At 41.2% G+C, this 19,520-nt stretch overlaps 1 protein-coding gene across 2 annotated transcripts in view; it reads right to left on the bottom strand.

Annotated features, from left to right (window-relative positions):
- abr (ABR activator of RhoGEF and GTPase) overlaps positions 1-19,520 on the bottom strand; it is a 207,245-nt gene that overhangs the window by 154,103 nt on the left and 33,622 nt on the right. Inside the window, exon 1 of one of the 2 annotated variants that reach the window (XM_074671741.1) lies at positions 15,424-15,819. The exons of the other annotated variant lie outside the window; for it this stretch is intronic. Coding sequence (XP_074527842.1) covers positions 15,424-15,484 — 61 coding nt within the window. The 5' untranslated portion in view covers positions 15,485-15,819. Of the gene's footprint in view, positions 1-15,423; positions 15,820-19,520 lie in introns of those variants that run through there. 2 annotated transcript variants of the gene reach the window in all.

The following is a 19,520-nucleotide window of genomic DNA, read 5'->3' as shown; positions in this document are numbered from 1 at the left end:
TACCAAGCAGAGCTAACTTAACCTCACTCTTCATTTTATTGATAGACTCTCAAGTTTGAACAGACCACCACAGAATAACTGCTGACCGTGGGTTGGAATGAACATGGAATTTAGTTCTCCTGGGAAAGTCCAACCTGACAACAGACACTGAAAAACAGTATTTAGAAATGACCAATGTTAGTGCTGCTAGGTTTATAATTTGCAGTTAAAAAGAATGTCATTTATGTCATTGCAGTTTCAAACATTTCTTCACAGTGGCATCTGCCAGTGGGTGAGATATGTAAGGCAACATGTTTGCAGTTGATGTGTTGGAAAATGGTTTTGAGGAGGATGCGAGCGACTTCGAAAGTAAAAAGGACAAAACTGAGATGCTTAGATTCCTGTGTCAGAGCATCTCAGAAACTGCACTTCTTGTGGGTTTTGTTTAATTTTTCAGGATCGCTGGTGGGTATCTACCAACTAAAGTCCAAGAAAAGAAAAGCTGTGAAGCAGTTACAGAGTCATGACTAGGGATGGGTACCTTTCACATTTGAAACGATACGGTACCGATGCCTGATTCCTAGCAATCGGACCCGGTACTCAATGGTACCACTTTTCTGTACTTTTTTGTGTTTATGTGGTAAAAAATATTAATTTGTTTAATAATAGAATATTACATTTTTTCAATTTAACATATTTATTCTTCAATATGTAACCTTGCAATGCTGTGTTCATGTCCAGCATGGAAAATCGCCTACTTTTCCACTCCCTCACAGTCACAAAGATGCATTTAGGTACCTAAACATGGTACCTTTTGATTTTACGTGACTTGGTACCTGGTACTTTTGACAGAATTCAGTCGGTACCTATAAAAATACCTAATTCTGTACCCATCCCTAGTCATGACCCTGCAGAGCAAAGGGTAACCCACGAGGTCCGATCTGATGGAGTGATACTTGAGCTGAAACTGCTGAAAAAGTTGATGCTGGCTCTCAAAGAAAGGTGTCAGAACAGACAAATGTTTAAAAAGGCTGTGCAGCTGCGTTAGCATCAGAACTAGAACAAAGAGAGATGAGAGAAGGTGGCTCGGAGGAATGGGACAAATTCAAGGTGTGGTCTTCAAATTCCTCAGATCTCAATCCAAGCAAGTATCTGTGTAATCTGCTGGGCAACCACTCTTCCCCACTTAGAAACTCACAGGACCAAAGGATGTTTTACCAACGTCTTGGTATCAGAGTTCTTGAGTTGTAAACTTCAATATTTGGTGACAAACATTTGTTGGGACAATTTACTTCTCATTTTTCATTCTACTTCTTCCCAATTAAAATTCGACCCCCTCAGAGCAACTCCCTTTAAAAGATGTATCGACCCTTCAGCTCTTCTAGATGTTTGTAATCCTCTGATCTCTTCTTCCTGTCTAAGAATCTCTATTGTTGGTGAGCCAGGCTGGATGTGAGAAGCAGTTTTTGACCTCAGCAGAAAGATCACCTACAGAGACCAGCAGGCCAGCCCCGACTGAAGCCATTAATCTTTAATAATACACACAAATACTCATGTAAACACACGCACACACACACACACACGTAAAAGATGACTTCTTGGAGGTTAATGGATTCTTGTTTTGACAGCTTCTAATTCAAGCTCTAAACGCACAGGAGACACTCATAGAGTTTGATTTATTTCGGTGATTTAAAGATGTAGAATGAGTGAATTTCAGGAAACCTGAGGTGATGTATGACCTGTATATTTTGTTCACCTGAGTCTTTCTGGATAAATGGTGTTTTTCGAGTGCATCCATCAGCCCTCCCAACTCATAATGGCCTCATCTCCTCTTCCTGTCTCCTCTCTCTTCCCCTCTTTTTTCCCCCTCCCCTCATCTCTTTCGCTTGACTACCCTGAATGCTTAATGATGGCCCGTGTCTTCCGGGAGCAACGTAAACATGCCAGACGCACCATTGGCCGAGGCGGTGGTGTTACTTTAAGCTGATTGGCTGAGAGGACGGGGGCATGGGTTGAAGAAAAAAGGGGTTGGTGGTTACCAGAGCCCTACAGGATGACTTCTGTCCATGGTAACATGCCACATACACACACACACACAACGCCAGCCCCTCAGGGCATGGTGAAGGTCCCCACAGATTCACTGAACACAAACACACCCAGACACATGACACACCCTCTAACATCAAGCACAACAAAGGATTTCAGAGCTTCTTCCATGTAAGGACGAGAGATATGTGATATTCGAGACGAGGATTTAGGTAAAGCTTCTGTTCGAGGTATCAAAGTCAGTCTTTAGCTGAAACAGTGGAAAACATGATAAAACAAAAAGTTCACCTAAACTGTATGTTTCAATAATACACTGATTTCTGTGTACAAATGAAACACGAGACACAAATCTTTCCTTAAGGGTTTGTAACAATTGTCACATGCTATTTTTTTAAAGCTTTAGGTTGAAGAGTGATCACAATAGGGATGGATACCTTTGAAACAATGAGGTACCGATGCCTGGCACCTGGCAATTGGTATCGGTACTCAACGGTGAGTGTTCATGTGGTAATAATTTATTTTTTTCAATTTTTCAATTAACCTTTTTATTTCTCATTACATATATTTGCAATGCTGTGTTCATGTCCAGTATCGAAAATTATAGACTCTTCCACTCCCCCACAGCCACAAGGATGCATTTAGGTACCAAACATAGACATACTACAGACAGAATTTGGTCAGTACCCATTAAAGTACCTTATTAGATCAGGATACAAGAATTTTAAACATAGATATGCAAGTAAAATTCTGAAGACCTTCATACCTGTTTTTTTTACCATGGCCACATAAAATGATCTTGGACAACCAAAACTGGTTCCTTTTGTAACTTTTGATTTTTTCAATCTGCACACAAGCGACAGTCCCAGATTGGACAAATTTCAAATACTAATAAAAGGCAAAATTTAGGGATGGCCAGATACCGATACCAGGTATCGGTATCAGGCTGATACCAGCCTTTTTTCAAGGTATCGGTACTCGAGAGGGCTGCAGATACTAGCAGCAGATACTCTAGGCAAAAAAAATCGTTTAGCAAGTCCTCCTCGCCACTAGTTGCTGCTAATTGCTAACACCACTGCAAATGTGCGCCAGGTCCTTTTCAGACAATGTGAATGAACCAGGGAGAGTTAATAGTTAAACTGATTTATTTTGCACTTGAATTTACTTTAAAAAATAATTTAACTCTGACAGTTGTTAGTTTTATTGTGCACTTTTAATATATATATATTTTAATATTGATCAAAAAAGTTCTAAACTCAGAGAGAGTTGTTTGTGTTTTATTTGGACTTAATGTCAGAGTGACTGTGCTGTCTGATCAAAATAATCTGTCACTGTTAATTGAAATTTTATGTATCTAAAGTGCTAGTAGTATCGGTACTCGGTATCAGTGAGTACTCAAGAGGGAGTACTCGTACTGGTATCAGTCTGCATTAAAAGTGGTATCGAACATCCCTAGCAAAATTAAACATGGCTTTCCTTTATATCATGTATACTTCAAATAAAATATTTTTTTGGAAAAACACACTATAATTTCAAATGTCATATTTGATCTACACCTTATTGCCGTTGTGCAGTGTAGAGGGCTGTGAAGTTCCCTGTTGCAGGTTTTAACTACCAAAACAAAGAGATCAGGGTTACATCACTCTCTCCTCTCTGCTTTGTCTTCAACACACATAAATGTAACTGCGTCTTTATTCATTTTATACAGTTCAAAAATAACCAAATGAAGTGTTGCTATTTGCAGATCTTGAATGAGGCGAATCGATGGTGCAGCAGCTGTGATGGAGAGCAGAGCAGAGAGACACACAGCAGGAAGCAAAGAGAAGCATGGCTTCAGCTTCAAGCAAACAAACCCGGCACCTTTCTTCATGCTTGTGTAGAGGTTCAGACATATTGATTAATTCTTTGGTAAACAACTGCTGAGAACCATTACAAAAGTAACACATGCTTTTACTCACTCTCTCATTCACCTTGACGGCACCTTAGGTCGGGGAAAAAAAGAGTGCAGATGTGTTTTTCTTTCATAAGCTTTGGTGTGTTCAGAAACTATCAGAGCGAAAAACAATGGATGTTATAGCATGCATTAGTGAAAAAGAAAGGTTGGATACAGAATGACCTGAATATGCTCCTATAGAGGCTCAGACTACAGGCCAACATCAGCTGCACTCAGGCAGTTTAAGTGCAGATCTGTTAGCATTAGCATTTATAGGTCATCTGTCAGATTTCATTCAGGTTTTTCACTATCAGACTCCTGTTGTAAAATAACGGTTGTTGTAAAATAGCCTTGAGTTTAGTGAACACTGTACACCACAGTCGCATCATTAGTCCAAACATTAGCATTTGGCTATTTCCCTGATTAAGCCAGCCCAAGAAATCCAAGAAGTGTTTGCTTTAGCTTATTTGTGTTGTGTTAAAATGCCACAATACACTCCAGCAAGCCCAAACTTCATCTATTATTCACAGAGCTGTCACTGAATGAACCCAGGCGGCCGAGGCACAGAGTAGTACAACCCCAGCAGGGGTGTGCATGAGAGCCAGCTAAATTATGTTACAACTCCGTGCCAGAGCTCTACGCGGCTCCTTTCAGCTGGACTCACTCAGTTGGAACTGGACGAAATAATAAATGAGCTGCCTCCTCACTCTCACTGCACAGGTACCTTCACTTGATAAAACAGCACAGGAGTGTCTCAGTTTCTCACGTTCTCTCCAGCAATGATCCAAGGATAGAAAATATCTGGGATATGTGTTGACAAAGGGGAACAGAGCTGGCTGGCTGAGAGAATCAGTTTTACTGTTTACTAAACACACACAACATCCAGAGCCCCTCTCTGTCTTTCTCTCTTTATCTTCCGACGCTCCAAGCTGAAAGTGTTTGGTTTTCCCTCCGCCGCTTCACACAGTCGTTTCCTGGCTGTTTTGGAAAAGCGAACACAAAGCCGGTTACATAAGCCCGTGAACCCTTTTCCAGGCCCAATGGGAGGAAGATGCTCAGCTCAGAGAAGCATCGCAGTGGAGGAAGAGGCAGTGGAGATGACGATGTTACATAACAATCCAGCTTTAGGCTCACTCCAATACTCTCTGCAGCCCAGTGTGTGTGTGTGTGTGTGTGTGTGTGTGTGTGTGTGTGTGTGTGTGTGTGTGTGTGTGTGTGTGTGTGTGTGTGTGTGTGTGTGTGTGTGTGTGTGTGTGTGTGTGTGTGTGTGTGTGAGAGGACAGATTGAAAAGTCTGTTTCTATAGCTACAGTCCAGAGGAGGGAGGGAACTGCTTCAACTATTGATCAGCATAATGGAGGAGCTTGTTCACGGGGAGGACAATGATTCAAGACTCGACATGAAGCAGATTCAATTACACAACGTACAGATTAATTCCTGGAAAGCAGAACCCTCTGACTGCAGAGCAGCTGATTTATGGAAGCTGCCATGATCAAAGCAATTTATCGATTTATGATTTCATGATCAAGCATCTACGACCTTCAACAATTTGATTCTCGATAATGGTTCAACCCATTTAATCGGTACCATCAAAGACAAACGGCCACTTTTGAGCAAGACTTCTGCCTTGCAGCTGTGCTATGACTCTTACTCCTGACTGTTACAGCTCTCCATGACTGTATGATTTCCACTCGGGCACTAATGACTCGGGCTGGTGCTCGTGCTATGACTGCATTATGACACAGACGATGGAGAGCAGAGCTTATTTATGGATAAAGTCTGTTTTCAGTTTTTGTGTTTAAGAGTAAAAGGCTGACGGGTGTTCACCTGCCTGCTCGCTGCTATTCTAAACTTGTGAAATAGAATCAACCAAATGAGCAGATGAGCAACTGTTGAACTTGATGGTGACACTTTCTTTCACTCCATGACAGTCGGGTGCTGCTGACCCTCAATTGACACAGTATGACAGTGTTTGATGCTATTGTAACTGAACAAGGGATGAATACTGAGAGGCCGTTTACACAACAACGGTTTTAGGGTGAAACGTAAAAGTATTGTCGCGTTTCAGCCTCACATAAACAGCGTTTCAGCCAGCCTAAAACACAAAGTTTTGGAGAACAACCTCTGGTGTGGAATTTTTCTGTAACACTGCCGACACCATTCCGTGTTAACAGTAAGCGATTGCTGCGTACTACCATTTTGTGCTTGTGTTCCTCAATCTGCTGAATCTGATGATTGTCTTTCAACAAAATGTGTATTTGTCGCAGTACTTCTTCACTTAGTATTCACCAGTACACCAGATGATCAGCTCAACTCTACTTCGGTGGACATCTACCAAAAGTGGCTTCTGTACATGACAGTTATAGCACCACCTACAGGCCTATTATGCTTACTACAGCGTTTTCAGTCCCTCAGCGTTTCCGTGTAGACGCAGATTTTTTCAATGCGTTTTCACTGCATTCTAGCAATTTTGGATGAAAAGTTGTTGTGTTTAAGGGGCCTGAATTAGGTACTTTATTAGCACCAACTGGATTCTGTCTGTAGTACTGGGAACCGATTCAAGCAAAATCAAAAGGTACCATGTTTAGGTACATAACCCCATCCTTATGACTTTGAGAAAGTCGAAGAGAAGGCGACTTTACATGCTGGACATGAACACAGAATTACAAACATTAAAAAATAAATGTCTTCTCTGTTGTTCCCAAATGGTGGAATCAATTACCTAACTTTGTACGAACCTCAGAGTCCCTTTCTACTTTAAGAGATGTCTGAAAACTCATCTGTTCAGGGAACACTTAAGGACTTAATCTGACCCTTCTCCTCTTTGTCCTCAGGAGTAGAATGAGTCAGGAGGTCTCAGACCCAGCTCTTAGTTACTGTTACTGAATGCTGTTCAAGGTTGAAGCAGATTGTTGCAGCAATTGATTGTGGTTAGTTGGTTCATTTATACTAGATTATTATTATTATATTTTTTAATTTTTGCTTTTAATGGTAGAACCTGCAGCCAAATAACTTATATCACTGTTGTCACACCAACTAGGTTTTCCTTCTGTCTAAATTCTTGCTTGTGTTGTACACCACTTTGGACAAAACACCTACTAAATGAAACTGTAGAACTGAGGAAAAAAGGTATTGAATTGAACAAATTTAAGATTTTATTATTGAATAAATTCATATTTATTACCACATAAACACACACAAAAGTACCAAAAGCTGGTACCGTTAAGTACCGATACTGATTGCCAGGTACCAGGCATCACTACCCTATCATTTTAAATGTGAAAGGTACCCATCCCTAAACTGAACCAAAGAAATCCGCCCAGGAGCTGACACACTGTCACACAAACCTGATCCAGCTATTGATATCAGTAGTGGGAGAAAAAGTTGACATCGATATATCAGAATTTTTTGTTTGACAGTATCAGAATCAAGATTCTTTGTCAAAAAAACTTTTTTTTTTTCAAATTGAGATTCTTCATTTCAGTCTTTGTTTATAAACTGGATTGGAAAAAGTTACCACTTTTCACCAGCAGAAGGTGATATGTTTCTCTCTGACTTGCATGATGTACATTTTATGGAAAAATAAGGCTCCTGATATAGTCTGTAGACATCACCATCATCATTTAACCTTTTTACGTGGTCTGGTGCTAAAAAAGTAAAGTAAAAATTGCTAAAATCGTAAATATCGAAGAACCCCAATTTAAATAGAATCAGCACCCCAAAACTCATAATACAATCAAATCAGATATTTTTAAACTCCTGACATCTTTACAGAGAACTGTGGACCTGTTGGGTGTGTCTTCAGTTCTTCTTTGCGGTGAAGCTGCTAATAACATGATTAGGGACACTTAAAGATCTCATTGATCTGTAACTGATTCTGTCACAACTAGAGGTGGAGACAACAGCTCCTCAAACAGAGAAGGAGACTGATGGAGGGAGAGGTGGGTGGTTTGGACCAACAGACTGCTCGAGGTGTGATAGATGAGACACCCCTGGTTGTATTAAACTCCCCTACAACACTCTTCTGGGAGGCTCTCCAGAATCACTTCACTGTGTGCCCCTGTTTGCTGAAGCAGGCCTCGTGACAGCCAACTAACAACTAACATTAAACACTCAGAGACAGATCTGGGACTGGGCCGAAGTGAGCCAGCAGCAGCAGCCACAGCAGATAGCCAGGGCGGGAGCTGGTTCCATTTATCACAGTAGTAAAGGAGAAGTCGAGAAAAGGTTTGACAGCTAAAGAAAGCCATTACTATGTGGTGGAATGTGTTACCCCTGAAACTGTCGGCATCTGTTTCATTTCTAGTGAGGGGAGCCCAAAAACAAGTGTCACTTAGTCTTTTTAATACAAGTAAAACCTCTCACTCTTGAACTATTTCAGACACCCAGAAATCTTTATTGGCAGTGACAGACGTGGATGTGAGATAGATAAAGTTAATGGCATTAAAAAGGGAATACACTTGTGTAATTAAATGAGATTATGAACATTTTTTTTGACACAACTAAAAACCTTTCCTGACTAATGTTTTGGTTTCTCAGCAGTTTGACTTCCTGTGCTAACCTCCAGTACTCCACAACACGCCGACAGGATGTACAGAAACGAGTATAGATTTTCTTTTAGTGCTCCCTCAGAGTTGCACACATATCCCAGCCCTCCTCACTGTAACTGAGATTAGTGGAAAATCTTTTTGACGTGTGCACGTGCCACAAAGCCTCTGCCATGCCAAAATGCCTATATTTTGTCTCTTACATAATCCATGTCTTCTTTGATGTGGCTTTAGCATCACATGGCTCTGAAGCGAGCCAGAGAGGAGTCTGGCTAATTCTCTGAAGGTTACAGCGTCAGAAGTCAGAGTCAGGCTGGGGATATGGTAAAAGGCACGGAAATGGACTGATAGCACAGCAGCAGATAGGCTTTTGAGAGTAGATTCCCCTCTGGCAGTGAAAATAAGAAAAATGTGAATGCCATTGAAGGTGATTCTTTGATTTGCAATGAATGCAGGTTTTTCTCTTGAAAATGCTAGAGAATCAGCAAAGGAGAAATCCATCAAAACAATGAAATGAGAAAGAAGAAATGAGAAGAAACAATGTAGTTGGATGCAGTAAACTGGAGCAAACGTGTTATTAGAAAAACACATTTGAAAGACTACATCATTATTATTATGAATCAACGTTGGCTAATGCTTCTGTGTTAGTATTCCCAACCCTAATGGACTGTTATTCAAAAGCCTGGCAGGGAAAGTTTGGCCCAGCATCATGTCTTTACCAAACATTCTGTTTGAAACATTTTGTTAGCCACATTTACATGGACCCAAATATTCCGCTTGCATTCGGTTTATTTGCTCAAATGAAAAGAATTTAACCTTTGTATACACCTCATTCAGAAAGAAAAGTGCCAATTAGAATAGACATTTAATTGGTTTCACAGGGGTGGAATACTCCTTTCCCCAAACCGATTAAGGTATCCAATGTGTATCCACTCAAACAGAAAGTTGTCAGGGTGCGTTTTTTCAGTGCATGCTCAGATATGATGTAAGACGCAACTTGAGTCGTCCTTAACTTTAAAAATGGCGGCGAGCTGACAGCACTGGACTGCTGCGGAAAGTTTGTTTTTGATCCAAACTTTGAAAGAAGTGAACATAATTTCAAGACTGGACGGACGACAAACTCGTAATCCGGAGTATTGCAACACTGTGATAAACATATAGTCGTCCACCAGCTTTGATAAATCTCGTGATGTTTACGTTTTTCTGCGCATGCCCCGTTGACTATTCTGTTTGATTATAGCGTCGCATGTAGACCAGAGATTGGAATATTCCTTTCCATGTATACTATTATTTTCGGATAAGTCATTTGGAAAGATTCCAGTTGGAAAGACGAAAAACTCCTCATGTAACCGTGGCTATTGTTGGCTCACTCTCCCTTCCTTTCTGCTGCTCTGTCTCTCCTCTTTTATTCACAACCATCCACACAGCCCATTTGTCCTGAATGAAGTTGTGCAGCTAAGAGTCTCAGGTCAGTGATTACGAGGATAACATTTGACAAAGCAACTGGGTCAGAGGACTGATCAAACACTGGAGCTTAAAGACAGACTTTTAAAAGACTTTGTACAGTCTGCAAAAAGGCTAATCCTGGCCTGAAAAGACCAGATAATACATGAGTCTAAACACACAAGACAAATAAACATTTTTTAAGCCGGGAGCAACACAGACATGAAATAACAAAAGAGCAGAGCAAATCGTGAACTGTTTCGAGACAGATCATGGTGGTCAAAGTATCACCAAAAAGCTTTCAAAATCAGATCACGGCTGACAAACCCTTTTACCCAGCTTCCTAATGTGGTTAAACTAGTAAACCGTGTGTGCATGTGTGGGAAGTCCACTCAAAAAGCAACGTGCTACTCAGATCAAGACAGAAGGAGAGATGAAAAAAAGGGTAAAATGAGATGATTGTGTTGAAGCATCTGTAACTCACACACACACACAAACACACTCACACATGAACGCTAATAGCCGCCTGGGAGTCTACCACTTACGCTGCTGACTGGACAAATGGGGCAGAGGGTGAGTGATGAGAGGTCTGTGGTGGTGATTTTGTTTGGGGAGCGAGGAGCAGAGAAGCCGAGGGGAAATGTTGCCTGGATCGGACGTGGCTGAACAGAACGAGTCCATCCTCTCGGGAAAGGGGGGAACAAGGCGGCTGTGGCTTGGAGCATCCACTCCCACTTTACTCAGCCGGTTAAGGGTGTGTGGTCACCGCTGAAGCAATGAGCCATTAACACAGATCCAGTGGCTGAAGAGAAAGGATGCAATTACAGCCTCATGTTTGGTAATCCAGGATGTTACACTCCGGTGTGTGTGTGTGTGAAAACCTGTGAGTCGATGAATGGCTTTTTCAGGGTCAGTGTAGTGTGCCAGGGGAGTGGGTTTTGCAGTGGCACTCGGAAAGCTCACAAAAGTGGAAGTGTATTTTTTTTATTCCCCTGAGTGGAGAAAGGAGGTCAGTTCAGCAGCCATTGCTCATAAATTTATTTGTACAATACACACACTTCACACACACACATACTGCACACACAAAGGCCCTCAATGTAAAGGAGAAAAGAAGTGGGATGCTGAAATGACAGGTGCACAAAATAAGCATGGTGCCCTTTTACCTCAGAAAAGCTTATAGCCCGGCCTGTTGTCATGTTAATAGTCTCTCCTCATTCTCTTATCACCTGCAACCAGCCTCTCAAAGAATGTCTAACGTTTTCAAGCACTTTGAGCGTTAAGGAGTTGTGATTTATTCAGTTTGTGCTCACAGCAACCTCAGAACCAAAATAGCAACATTAAAATAGTACACAGAGTAAGTATACAGCTCTCCCTGATGACGGAGAGTCATCATCATACACTCACACTGACCTGAAAGTGGAACAATGCAGAGATAATTCGGGGCTTCCTTTCAAAATAAAAGTCCAATAAAAGAATTATACCTCGGAGTGGGATAAATAGTAGTTTTAATAGTCACTGGTGTCACATTATGCCACAACACAGACTTTGCCAAACCAGTTTTGTACGGTGGCCAGTAGGTGAAAGACAATTTGCAAAAGCCACAACATGAATACAAAACAACACAATGGAAGTGCAGCCAAAACAGAGATTAGGAGGAAAATTATCCCAACTGACAGAGAAAAGTTGTGAAAGAAAGGAAACGAATGTTTTGTTTTTTTAACTTCACCATTGACCGTAGTTTTGCCTTTTAAATCAAGTTTTGTGGTTTTAGTGAATAAGTAAGCCACAGCAGCAGGTAACATGTAAATATGTTCTAAGACATAAATTATTTCATTAATTACTTTATTAAAAACAACAAACAGCTTTAGGGTTAACTTACAATTAGGGATGCACGATATTATCGGCACAATATCAGTATCGGCTGATAAAAGCTTAAAAACACATTTATCGGTATCGGCAGATATGAAAATTTCTGCCGATATGCACAGCCGATAAGGTGCTATTCAGTTAGGATTATTATTATTTTCCATCTGAAAAATAAGCTCCTTAAATAAAATGTAGCACTTCATTTCTTTGCACTGCAGAGCTCTGTGTCTGTCACCAGGTTGTTACAGTAGCTCTAAAATAATCAAATGCAACTTGGTTATGTTTAAAAATGCATTGTACATTTAAAGTTCATGTGATCTAAAGACATTATTTTTCTGTATTTCAATACTGAATGTCTTGAGTTTGAAAAAATAATACATTTCTTATTTATGGTAAAATCAAATGTTTTTTGTCTTGTTTTATGTGTGTTTCTTAAACAAATAAGACCGTCACAATAAGAGTAACATATAAATTCCAGTACAGGATAGACTTAGCTTTCTTTACAGTGAAAAAAACAAACAAACTTGTGATTATCGGTATCGGTATCAGTATCGGCCAAAAGGGGTTTTCGATATATCGGCATATTGGATATCTGCAAAAATCCAATATCGTGCATCCCTACTTACAATAAGAAAATGTTCAACGTTTTACCAATGTGCAGTTGTAATGTGGAATTCCAGCCACACAGTGGCTTTGGTATATCTTAAAACTGTTTAATAACCATATTAGATAATAGGAGAAGAAGAACTCAGAGTTAGGGGCCATTTACAAGACAATGGTTTTCAGGGGGAATCGCAAAAGTTTGTTGCATTTTGGCCTCGCTTTTACATGGAAACGGCATTTCAGCTGACCCTAAAGCACAAACTTTTGCAAACAGCCTCCAGAGTGGAATTTTTCCTGAAACATTGCCAACAACGTTGCTGTGTAAACAGCAAGCCAGCGTTTTCAGTGGAAACGCTGATGTCACACTCTGCATGAACGCATACAACCCAGCAACAGTACTGTTCTTATGATCGTCGCAGACTACCGTGTTGTGCTTGTGCTGCTCAATCTTCTGTATCTGCTGACTGTCTTTCTACAAATTGTGCATTTTTTGCACCATTTCTGCACTTAGCCTTCACCAATATGATCGGTTCAATTTTACTTCAATGGAGATCTTCCAAAAGCCGCTTCTGTACAAGACAGTTATAGCACCACCTATAGGCCTTGCATGCTAACTACAGGGTTTTTTAGTCCCTCAATGTTTCCAAGTGAACACGCATTTTTTTCTCTGCGTTTGACCGTTTTTAGATGAAAGGTTGTGTAAATGGGGCCTTAAATAGCAAAAGACATCAAAATGTTCAGCAACAGTTGCATTTGACAAAATTGCAAAGACTGAGCTTCGCAGTAAAATATCAACAAACTTGGCAAGACGCTACATCAAAGAAAACACAGACGTAAACACAGAGAAAGACAGACACTACTGGTGCTGGTTAAAAACAGGATGTGTTTCCCTTAAAGTGTTTTCCAAGTATTGTCCAGCTGAGCACTCTACAGGTCACTGTTGTCTCCACTTCACCAATAAAACCTGATTTCAGAGCCCAACAGAAACAGTTGGAGGTGGTAGGGATAGTCAACCATAGCTAAATAAATAACAGTGAGTAGGAAATAATACTTGGGTTTCAAATATCCATCCTTAATCTCCATCACAAAGGCTCACCTGCTTGAAGATGTACTTGAACTCACTAACTCCTTAATTGTGTTACGGAAAACCACTGCTGGTTGTAGCTTTACTGCACAATTCTTTCACAATAAAAGTCCTGTGTTATGATTCTTTTTAACACAGCCATGTCAGGAATGTGGTCAGTAACTCAACATAACTAAAGAAACAAAAGTGCACAAAAGTGAAATCAGGGCAGTCAAATATAAATGAAATGTCAAACTGCACAGAATCAGCCAAGCTACAACACAGTAAGCACAGCGACTTGTCAAACATTTTCCTTTGCACAGACATCAGCCAAGTATTGCATTATGCACTTGTTCAGATGGTTGTCAGGAGGGAATATCTCTTTTTTATTTTGTAATACTTGGAAAAAAACGGATTCTGCATGGTTTTAACTACGGTCAACCTCGAGGTTGTGCCTCATTTCATCTCTTTGTTAACAGACCTGGAGGAATTCTGAGGCAGGCAAACACGGCTGGTCTAGAAGCCATAAAAACACAAACACTGGGGTTAAAGAAGCAAATTAGAAACACTGTTACTCGTGGAGCATTGAGAGGTGCTCTCAGGATGTTTTCGCCTTTAGAAACAGCCACACTAACTTTTCCCAGCTTAATGTCTTTTTTTGCCAAGCTAAGCTTAATCCCCTCTTCCTGCTTCAGATTTACTCACAGACATGAGAGTGGTATTGATCTTCTCATCACACTCTATCTCTTAAAGCAAAGAAGTATAGTCCTTTTAAACTATTTCTTGATACATTTAAATAAAAAAAATACTTATAAAAAACACATTCGTTAGAATAACTGTTACACCAATTGTTTCTACTGCTGTGATTCATTTTCACACATTTTTAGTCGTATAAAAAGGTGTTAAAAAGCAATTCTACAACCACACTCGTGTTTACTGATATGTTCATCCAGATTATAATTTATAATGAAACGGTAAGCACTCTGAAAAACAACAACACTCCTGTGTAGCTGCTTTAGTGTCAGTGTGACAGTGCCTTCACTTATCCAGGAGTAGTAACACCTCCTGAGACTTCCCCAAAAATGCGACTGGATTTCAAGCTTCTCTGTTTCTGTTTCACAAAAACATCAAACATCAGCTCCCTGCCTCTCTCCTCCTCCCTCCTTCCTTTCCTCTCACCGGATTAAGGCAGGGTGACAATGGTGACACAGCAGAGCTAATCCCAGGAGGCTGAGTCTCATTTGCCAAAAACTCCAAACACACATACATGCAAACACTCAGCAGCACCTGATGGATATGCCACACAAACACACACACACTCAATCTGGATTAAAGCATTAGAAAGTGTTGTTAATAATCTGGAGTATGCTCAAAATACACAAGAGGAAAATTTGGGAGAAATGTTTCTGGTTTGTTGTTGTTGACACAGAAGCGCTGACTCTCCGTACAGTGAGACGTGTCAGGCTGAGTCTCCAGCGCAACATGAACACCACAATAAAGAGCAGATTAAAAATTCAACATCACACAGCTTGTGTCCTCGATAGGTAGGAACATAAAGTTCTGCCTCCAGGATGCAGGAATGACTCACACTCTCTACCACAATACATTTTTCCAGGCTTCCCCCTGCGAGCAACTAATAAGACTCAATAACAGCAGACATGAGTTGTTAGCATTAAGGGAAGTGAAGAAGGGAGGAGGGGGAAGAGGGGGGTGACCGTCTTGTTATGGACAGCCACTGTGATGCACACTAATTGGAAGTCCAGAGAAAATGCAAAGTGTCCTCTGTGGGCATGAAGCTCCGCTCGTAACGCAAACAGGCAGCGCATGAGACTGAGGAGGAAGGAGGGGGAGCTGGGTAGAGATGGAAAGAGGTAAATAGGAAGGGATGTGTGGAGGAGAGTAAACACACAGGAGGATGGATGGATGGACGGATGGAGTGGTACGTACTGCTGTAAAGGGTGTCGATCCAGGAGAGCCGGGGCAGGCCACGAGCACTGAGGGGCTCCATCCTCCGTTCCTCTCCCACACTCGTCTCACTCACTTCTTTCTGATGTCTTCAAACGTCCCTTTCTCTCTGTCTTTCCTCGCGTCAACCTCCTTTTCTCTTCCCTTATCCTCGAAAAAAAGCTTTCATCTCCCAGGAAGAGGCGTTGAGAATCATTTGTAAAAAATGTCAAAAGACACCGCGGGGTCCAACAGGCAGGCGAACCAGTCCGATGAGGAGTGTGACAGAGAGCGTGTGTGTGTGAGCCAGAGAAAACAACAGGCTGGAGACGACCACCGCCGACCGTTGCTAGGGGAAGGGAGAAGCACTCCCTCCCTCTCATCCACCCCTCCTCTCTGTCTTGATTCTGCGCAAATGGCTCATCATCCTCTCTCTGCCTTCCTCTCTCTGCTCAGGAGCAGGAATTTTGAAGCGCTGCATCATGACTGTGTACAGCCAGGCTTATGTCAGATGTGAAATCACTGCCAGAGTCTCCATCTCTTTGCTCTGTTCTCTTTAAGCTGAATCACAGGCTGCTTTCTCTCCATCTCTCTGTGTCTCTGCTGCAGGTGAGAAACTCTGTTCCCATGTAGCAGAGCAGAGAGCAGCCCCTGTATCCTGAAATAACCCTCCCTTAAACTGACAGTCCCCATCTCTGTCTCAAACTGCTGCCTGTCTTTTTCTTTTTTTTCTCATTTCTGTTTAATACTATTCAAGCTGTTGGCTTTTGTTAATTTCAACACATCAGAAATGGGAATAAAGAAGAAGGAAGAATAAAACTATAAAAGCACTCAGAGAGCGCAGACCTCCACCAAGCACATTGTGATTGTCACCAACACTTTAGTCTTACTTTAATGTTATACTCCCTTTCAGCAGACTGTCTGCTACAATTTGGTGTTAGTTGCAGGTTTGTACTAAAATTTGTTTCCTGACAGCGTTGAAAATTATGATGACCAAGTACATATTTCTTAATCCAGATCTTGGTTTCCAGAATATTGGCAGGATCTGGATCTTACTTTTACATCTGTCAGAAATTATGGTGACCTTGTCTTGTATTGTTTTGTAAAGCAATCCGACCATTTATAGTGGAGTTATACACACATATGGTGAAAACGGCCCTATCTCACAATGATAAAGAATCCTTTAAAAAAAAACTTGGATCCAGACGGTGATCCAGATCACCTCCAAAATCTAATCACTTCTTCCTTATCCCATTTTGAACATTTCCTAAAAATTTCATCAATATCAATTTGTTACTTGTTGAGTTATGTTGTTCACAGACAAACAGACAAACTCTCCCAAAAACATGACCTCCTTGGCGGAGGTAATCAGCACAGTTAAAGAGAGGGTATTGTGTTTTCCCATCCTAACCCTGATATAAGGTAGAAAAATGCTGGATGTCCACACTAAGCCTTTGTAGACTTTCAAACTGCTTCATTGTAAAAATCCCTGAATCGGTCTTTTAACTGATCTAAATGGTCCACTTAAAAAAAATAGTGCAAGATCTTCAGGAAACTTCCATAAATAATGAGGTCATGCATAAGGATTTCTGTGCTGACCTCAAACATTAAGGTCTAACTAACAGGTCTCCAGATGGCTGGCCAATCAGAGGGAAGGGGGTTTGTGGAGCAGAAAGCCTTAAAGAGACGGCAGCTAAAATGAAGTGATTCAGACGGAGGCTGAAAAGAGGACTTTCTAAAACAGCAGTGTGAGAAAAATGCAGATCTTTTAAACTGCAAATCATGTTAAGCTTTTCCAGGCATACCAGAGGGACAAAAATAAAGACTAAAAAAAACCCACAATATCCCCTTCTTTGATATTGGTTTGATTGTTGCTTTGGCAATGTGTCTATTACATTTGTATTAAAAGAAAACACATAATAAAATTCTGGATTATTAAAATCAAGTATGTACATGTTAAGTAGCACAGGGCAGTCAGACAGTATTTGTCAGTTGGCTTTGTCAAACTGTGCATTGAGTTTTTACAAGAATTAACTTTCGATTTGTGTTGATTCTGGCGCCCCCTGTGGCCAGGTGGCACAACTTGTCCCTTTGATAATCTTGTCTTGTGCGAGACAGTTTTACAAATAAAAAAAAAGAAAATTATGGCTTATCCTGGTTGCTTTAACAGCTGTGTTTATCATTATTTCTGAACCTTGGGCTTTTTCTTCTGGATGCTTGCCTGACACATCATCAGTAACTCAGTGATAAACATTAAAAATTACAAAATGTAATAATACATTTTGTCAGTATGTCTTTTTTTGCTTTTGTAGGTCATTTAAATGCAGCATTAGTTTGTTTTGTTGCCAGCTCAAAACTCCTCCCAGAACTACTGATCTCGTATGCTAAAATTAATTTTAGCATGTTGTTGAAAGCGAGAGCAGCTGTAAAATCAAACATATTGCAGAGTAACCGGCTTCCTCATAGAGGAGCTATCTGTAAACATCATAAGAACAGAATCATAGCTGTATTTGATGTAAGTACAAAAAGAATCTAAGGGTAAAACAGGAACTAGCCTTCTTTCTTTGTGTGTGTATGCTTGTGTGTGTGTGTGGTTTTTTTTGCAGATTCTACTGTGTGAAATACACACCATGATCAATCAGCTCGTGATCACTGCCGCTTGGCTGCCGCACACAGGGACAAGGAGCTGCTGTGTTTTTGAACAGAGTCAGCCATTCAGCCACAGAGGGACTGGTGGGTTCAGATGCCATGTTTAAAGCCAGTCCGGTTCTCTGTTCCTGTGGCCACTAGCCACCCCCACCCCATCTACACTCACACACTCACACACTCTCACAGGCATGTTGGAAGGACATGAAAGAGAGACACAGACATGAGCAGGAGAATGTGTGGCCACAGTGTCACGGCGGTTGGACTAAGCTGAAACTGAATCAGCTGCCAAAAATTACTGGTTGAAAAGAGAAAACACACAAAGCCGACTGTTCAGATGATTTTTTCCTATTTAAGACATTCGTTTTTCATTATTCCAACCCTAATTCATAATATTCAACCTAAAAATACCCTCTAAATTTAGCACAACTAACCCAACACAACTCAACGCTGGATTACAAAGTCTACAAGTAAACAATGGTGGATTGGTTTAAGTGTAGCTAAAGTTAGCTGAGCTGCCTGCCTTCTCTGGATACACATTGCTCTGATTGAGCAAGCAAGCTAACACATGTAATTCCATAGAAAAGGTCCACTGGATAACTGTTCTGCAATCCAAGATCACAGCTGTGCTTGTTTACATCTGGGTAGTAAATCATCAAAGCATATGGCAGTAACTGCAGGATTAGGACAAGTGTGACAACTTACCATAGTTAAGTTGACATCCCTGATTCAAACGATAAAAATTACACATTTTTGAAATCTAATTGCAATAAAAAATAATTGGAATTATCTTTGATGACTCCTCTCTGCCAGTTTCGAGGAGACACATTAGCTCATTTAGCACATTTGCTCTCCTGTTGAGTCCTATTATCTGAGATAAAGATGCCAGCATCACACCACATCACCCTCTCTCTTTATCAGCATGTTTATGAAATTGTGCTACATTGTTAGAAAATTACAGGCGAGAATGATGCCAGGGGCAACAAAGCCTGATACGAGACCCTCCTCCCCTCAAACCCCTGTCAGGTCCCCCACCTCCCCCCTCCTGCCGCCAACCAGCATGGGGTAGGAAAGATGGGAGGACTGAGAGGCAGAAAAACTTCAATTAGGGCACAAAGGCTGACAGGAGGAGGAATCCCCCACACCCACACACACACACACACACACACACACGCACACACCCTCCCTCCTTCTCTCTCTGCTTCACCACCACCTCCACCCTCCACAGGCTGAGCACTGGGCCCCGAGCAGCGCTCTTTGTCTGGCTACAGAGCCCTAATGTGCCAGCTGGAGGAAACACACACACACACACACACACACACACACACACACACACACACACACACACACACACACACACACACACACACACACACACACACACACACACACACACACAGAAGAACAGATACACACACAATAACATGGCAGCCCTAGAGCTTGTCTAGCCAGGG

The sequence above is a fragment of the Halichoeres trimaculatus genome, unplaced genomic scaffold (genome assembly GCF_033239565.1).
Source record: "Halichoeres trimaculatus isolate MK-OKI-2021-1 unplaced genomic scaffold, fHalTri1.1 fHalTri1_scaffold_6, whole genome shotgun sequence".
Taxonomy (NCBI): Eukaryota; Metazoa; Chordata; class Actinopteri; order Labriformes; family Labridae; genus Halichoeres; species Halichoeres trimaculatus.
This window is presented reverse-complemented; position numbering and strand designations above follow the sequence as displayed.